Source organism: Platichthys flesus, chromosome 22 (assembly GCF_949316205.1).
Source record: "Platichthys flesus chromosome 22, fPlaFle2.1, whole genome shotgun sequence".
Classification (NCBI taxonomy): Eukaryota; Metazoa; Chordata; class Actinopteri; order Pleuronectiformes; family Pleuronectidae; genus Platichthys; species Platichthys flesus.
In genome coordinates, this window is record NC_084966.1 from 2,397,563 (window position 1) to 2,404,088 (window position 6,526).

A 6,526-nucleotide genomic window follows, 5' to 3' on the forward strand; every position below is an offset into this window, starting at 1 on the left:
GGATGTTTGCATTCTCCTCTCCCGCCTCCCCCCCACTCCTTTCTTCTCGGAGAAGAAGAGGTAGAGCCAAATGGAGAGATGAAAAGAAAAGAGAGTCATGTGGAGAAAATTGAGGAGATACAATTCCCATCCAAATAGAATATGCGAGTCGTGTGCTGGTAATTATTTATTTCCCCATCTCAACCGTGGTCTTTAAGTTCCTTTCCTGTGTTTATTTTTCTCTGTCCTCAGATAACATTAGTCCTGGTAGTTGAAGTGGTTGCTTGGAGGCCAATGGCCATCACCACCAGTGGAGCTTCTCTGCAGACACTCGTGTTCCCTCAGGTTGATAATTCAATTAGTGGAAATCAGTTTCAGAGCCAGACGTCTCTTTTATTTTCATGTTGACCTACAGATGTGAGAGTGGAGCGGCTCTTTAAATCTAACACTTATTAAGAAAGCAGCGCTGCCAAAACGTTGCACTATTCCTCTAATTTGTGTCTTCTTCTTCTTCTTCTCCTCCTTTTCCACCCCCTCCTCTCTCTGTGTGGTCACGCGCTGCGTCTGTCTCTGTGTGTAAACTCGTCCTGGTGTTTTAAAGACTCACAGCTGGAAGACAACAAATTGCGGCCAACATACATCAAAGGCATGTGTGCAGCTTCAGTATGTACTTGAATGTGTGTGTGTTGTGTGCTCTGACACTCCCTCACCCACACCCACACACAACCCTTGACCTCCCTAGAGGCACTGTGTCACACCTTTTTTAATTAGCGTCCTCACACTGATCAGACACAAGCGTTAATCGTCTCCAGGACCAACAAACGTTTGTGGTGGGGGTGTGACAGTCTGGAAATACCCAGCATCTCACACAAGAGCACTGGGAGCTCAGTCGGATCATCGAAGAGCTCCCAGTGACAGAGCTACTTTTTGTTGGTATGAGATTTTATTAGAAGAGACACTTTTCAAAGTCCCACGTTGTTTAACCTCAGTTCTCACTCCTCCGTGTCCTGATATCTCAGACATGCACTGAACTCGTTCAGCAGAATGTCAGAAGGGGCACTAACCTGAACTTCTCTCCTTCTCTATCGTTTTTCATTCTTTATATTTTTCATGTGAGCAACCAAATGCAACACTATGTTTAACACTCCCTGTTCCCTGTGAGGGAGCGTGGCCATTTGGAACCGCTCCGAGCACTTTCCCCTCGTCGTCCGCTCTGGTTCCTTTTGACTGCATCGCTGCTTCAACTCCAAAAGTTACTGCCACAGAACTCCAGATTAGAAAACAAAGTTGTGTTTCAAAGTGGGACACCTCTTCTGCGTCTCAAACTTTTGGATCCCAGTTTGTGTGTTTATACATGTTACAGTTTTAATGTGGTCGTGCTCTGATTTAACTGAATAAAGTAAAGTGAGCAAACATCTGAAAGTGCTGCAACATGATTTCAGTTTCGCTTGTGAAACATTACAATTATGTCTGAAAAACAGATGCTGTCAGACTCACTGGAAAACAATTTCATGGATCAAACCGAAAATAGAGGTTTAGCTTTTTCACTAGTTTTCTCTGCCAAACCAAAATCCAGCTGAACACAGTTAACTTCTTGTCTCCATGTTGAACGACACTCGCTGCAACGAATGCTCTGTGTCATGTTATAATTATCTGGAGCTGGATCCCTCTCTGGTGAGCCCCGAACATTCCCAGGCAGGGATCAGGAGGAGTTAATGTACTGCACTTGTCTGTTGGTTTCTGGTTTTCCAGCTTGTCGGCCGCAAAACAGCTGCAAACCGGCAGCGAGAGACGGAGACCAGCTGCAGTCCAGTTGCCAGCCTCACCAAAGTGCTACAAACGGAACTGCCTACAGCGTGGGAACTGGCATGCACACACATACACACACACACCTACACACACACACAATACAGCCCAGGCTTGTGGCCGGGAACAGTCCAGTCAGTATTTCGCTGTTGCTATAGGAAAATACCTTCCTCCTCCTTTTCCCCTGATATAACTTCAGTTGAAAAGGATCCTCTGCTCGTCTGAAGCTTTAGGAAATTGTTCGACATGTCGGCTCAGTGAGGCTTCGAGATCAAGAGCACGGGAAGAGTTGCAGATAGCTTGAAAAACAATTTGTTTCCTACACGTATGTTTGTTTCCGTCCAGACTAAAACGCAGCCATGTAGCAGAGTCGTTCTCAAACTAAAACGCTGAGATGTGGATGTAACCTGAGCTGCACAGCCACGAGGTGAGGTCACCTTCTCTGTCTCGGAGACAGACGTTTGCTCCGTGTCACTGATAAACAGAATCAGTCTCATGGCATGTGGACAGAATAACATATTATGAAAGCTGAAGTTCAGTAAGGGTCTGCTTTGAACCAGGACCACAGTTCAAGGGATCCCCCCGCTGCAAGGGGGCCACAGAAACAACAAGTAACCAGAACAGAACAGAAGATGTTTGCAAAGTTCACGTCCTGCCGCCTGTACAGTTCACTCACATCTGAATGATCCAGGTATTTTCCTGCAGCGTTGGAAAACTCCAGAAAATGCCCTGAGTCGTATCAATCTTTTCTTTCCAAATATTTCTGAGACATCAAACTATTCCTTTTGTGTAATGATGGATTATTGTGATGTGAATGAAAACCACGTTTATTTACTGCCTCAAAAAGTTAGTTTTTAGTTACATTTTAGAATAATGGAATTAATGGAAGTGGAAGATTAACATTGTAAGAGCATGGGGCAATATGTGAGGATTAGTATGTAGCTCAGAGTAGATCCTGGTCAACATCAACATACAGAGGGTCATATTCTCCTTGTAAATGACTTTGGTCATTAGTAAATTCAGCGACATGGTAGCAGACACAGTGTGTGTGTGTGTTTAAGGTTTCAAGTGAAGCAATTACATTCCAATTATGATAATAGCTTCTTAATTTCATAGAAAACACAACCTCACTTCTCAGCAAGTGAACCTTTGGCTGTTTTTCTGTTATTTCTCCGCTCGCTGCTCCTCTCATCTCCATATGCGACCCCCAAACACTACACACCCTGTCCCCCTCCCCCCGCCCCGTCACCCCTAATACACATCCTGACAAACACACACCTCAGGTTAATCAGTTCACACACGCATACCACTCTACTCCCGGCGCACCCCACCCTGCACCTCTGGCTAATCACTTCAAAGGAAGATGCTATCAGTCCGGAGAAAGACCCACTGAAGCAAATCCCGGCCGAGATCCGGACTGCTTCCATCTGACAAACTGCACACACTCTTTAAATAACCAAACGGGTTCCCTCCTCCCACGTGTAGAGACACATTGGACTTAAAGAAGTGGGCATCGTCCTGAGGAATGGGACTTAAAGTATCTGAGACTCCGAGAAGCTGCTGTCACCAAATTGTCCACTTGGCCGCAAAGATTATTAGGAATTTCTTAAGAGGCCTAATGCTGCTTTCCTTTCTGGAGCTACTTGCATGTTGAGCTTTTGATCAATCAGGGAGAAAGATGAAGGCATAAAAGAGAGCAGGCGATGGGAGTAAAGAAAAGGACAAACACAGATGAGAGGGAGGGACAGATGCAGAGATCCCCTGGCGTCCTCACACTCCCTCCATCCCACAAGCTGCACACCAGGAACAACAAAGCACGGCTTCTTTGATCGATTAGTTCACTGGAGCTGGAACTGGTATAAGGCGTCTTCCCCATTGTTTAACCAATACAATGGGATTAATTAACCTCCTCCAGCTAAGCCTTTATTCTGCAGGTCTGTAATCATTATTTACAGGGAACCTTTCTTTACAGAACAATAACGTATGGTTGTTAAGAAAACAAAGTGTTAAGTAGCTTCAATTCCAATTTGACTAATTCAGGTTTACTTTACTAAAGACTTGAATATTATAGACATTTTAGAAACTTTAAATGAGGATGATTCAGCTTCTTCTGCTTTAACTGTGACAGTTTTTGTGACAACAAAACAAATATAGGAAGATAAATGAATAAGGCACGTGGTGATGTTTTCAATCTGTGAGTAACTTCTGTCGAACACGTCCCTTCCTCTCAGAGTCATTACTGAATCACATCCGAACACAATCTATGTAGTTCTCAGACTTACACTTTCTGGAGAAGTTCCATTCATTCACTTAAAAAAAGAAGAGTTCCAGTCACAGATGTCTGTAAGTACATGGATACTGCTAATTGCTAATTTCATAAAAAACCTGGGCTCAGGGTGTAGCCCACAGCTGACCGACACCACAGCAACATTATACTTCCTGTTTACATTTCTCTAAGCCCACTAATTGTGGGAGCTATAATTAGAAAACTGAGCCCGGTTGTGCCCTAAATCCAAGTCAAACTAAAATAAAAGAACAATAGGAGATTAAAAGCATTCTTAAGGGACATTTGTCTAAATTTTGCCTGAGGCCCAAAGAAATATATTCAAACTTTAGTTGGTGAAATCCCCACCAAGGTGGAATTCCGTTGTCAGATCCTTTTTATTGAAATCTGAAATTGAGTTATTGATTGACAAACAAGGAGGTAAATAATGTCCAACAGAGCGGGACAACACGAAGGGTCACGCCATGTTTGCGTCTACCTGTGTGTGAATTGCAGGGTGGGGGGGGGGGGGGGGGGGGGGGGTAACGAGTTGGGAAGGGAGGGGACACTTTGATGACCCTGAGAGATGACCTCTAACCCCTTCAAAAGGTTAAGAGGCAGATTAGGAGGGGAAGGGGGATTACAAATAGACCCCCCACCCAAGGCTGATTACAAGTGATGCACAACCTCCAGGAATTTGGGGATGCGTGTTTCAATAGACAACAGGTTAGTAGAATATCTCAAGTTGTTAGAGGGACTTCTATTGGTGAATGAGTACACCTAAAGACAAGGAGGCCTCATCCGTCCACGGTCTTACCTTGTTGGAAGGACCATTGGTCCGGGTTTGCTCCTCATACGGCGCCACGTTCTCCCATGTTGCCACCACAGCGTGTGTGGGAGTGAACTTTGCATCTGGAAACCCTCGGTGTACTTCCTGGGTGAGCAGATGAATGAATGAATGAATGAACGATGGAGGGAAGGAAGGAGAAAAAGAAAAAAGGAAACATGGAGTGAACAATGGATGGAGAACTGAAAGAAAGGAAGAATCCAAATCTGGAGTTAAGCACTGCACACGAATAGTCTCAGAACTGATTTCTCTCTTTACTGTGGGAAGACAGACCTGGGCCACTTTGTTGAGCACGCTGGGTGTCTCTGTCACCCGGTAGTAGATCTGTCCTCGTCCTCCGCTGGTGTCGATGTCGGCCAGGAACGGAGCCACCACAGGGAAATCTGTGGGGAAGCCGTCGTCAACGTATTGCTTTTCCATCGGCAAGTCCTGGGCGGATATGATTCCATTGGTGGCCACCTAGAAGCACAGAGAGTCACAGATTGAAGAATCCTTCAGAACCACGATCAGGAAACCCTCATGAACTTGTGTCGCCTACTCAAGTCATTTCTTCATCCTAATTTTTTGCTAATCCACAATTTATTAATACAATAGCATCCAAAGAGTGAAGACAACAAACAGCTAAAACAATGCAACAACAATTAAAGTGTAAAGTAGCCTTTAGTTCTACTTATGCGTTAATGATTTTTACAATTCTTTCTTTACTATCAGCCTGTTTGACGTTTGCAGATATTTGAGCACATCTCTTCCTCTGAATGAAACATGCAGGGAATGTAAATATGTAAATACCCTGTAGAGGGGGGAGTTTAGATGTGAGTGAAATCTAACCCAAACACAAGGAGAAATAGTAGAAACATCTGCATCAGCTCATATTGAACCAAGAGTCACTGCTGTGATTTAACAGAATAATAAAAGCTCTGCTCAGCTGCACACATCACCTGCAGAATAACGACTTAGAAACTAGCTGTATAGCCGGAGAATGAGTTCCAAGCATTCAGAGGAGAGAGAAAGGACATGTACTTACATAGAGCTGAGTGAAGAGGGAGTTGTAGAAGTATAAGGGTTTGGGCAGGGTCAGAACTCTGGAGGTTTCATCGTCACCCTCGGTCAGAATAGAGTCCCCACTTAAAAGGCCATAAGGGAACATGTCAGCCCTCTGGATAGCTGAAACCACACTGCAGCTCCAGCACAGCAGACACACGGCCAACGTTGCCCCTCTCTCCATGACTGTAGAGCTCTGCACTGTGAGGGATCACAAGGAGAGAGGCTCAGATGGACACTGAGAGAGAGAGGGAGCAGAAAGAAGAAGGAGAACCCAGTGCTCCTCTGCACAAGCCCCTGAGGAGGGAGGGAGGGAGGAGTCTGGACTCGCTCTGATTGGTCGGAGGAGGGTTGAGTGACAGCGGGCCCACTGCTGGATGCAACATCTGGCTCATATTAAAGAAAAGACAAATAGAGCATTTTTAATCCGGATGTAACTCTATCTGTTTCACAACAATGAATAAGACACATTGTGAAACCTCTGCCTCACACACACACATGTTTGTTCAGCTGTACTTATCAGGACTTTTTACATTGACTTCCATTCATTGTGGGGAGCCTTACCCCCCCCCCACCGTTACCTAACCACA

At 44.9% G+C, this 6,526-nt stretch overlaps 1 protein-coding gene across 1 annotated transcript in view; it reads right to left on the reverse strand.

Moving 5' to 3' along the window:
• Positions 1–6,210, reverse strand: part of nid2a (nidogen 2a (osteonidogen)) — a 28,103-nt gene extending 21,893 nt beyond the window's left edge. The window contains exons 1-3 of the mRNA XM_062381089.1: positions 5,920–6,210; positions 5,169–5,354; positions 4,866–4,982 (exon numbers count right to left, since the gene is read on the reverse strand). Of these exons, the coding sequence (XP_062237073.1) occupies positions 4,866–4,982; positions 5,169–5,354; positions 5,920–6,120 (504 nt within the window). The 5' untranslated portion in view covers positions 6,121–6,210. The remainder of the gene's footprint in view (positions 1–4,865; positions 4,983–5,168; positions 5,355–5,919) is intronic.
• Between the last annotated feature and the right edge of the window lie 316 nt (positions 6,211–6,526).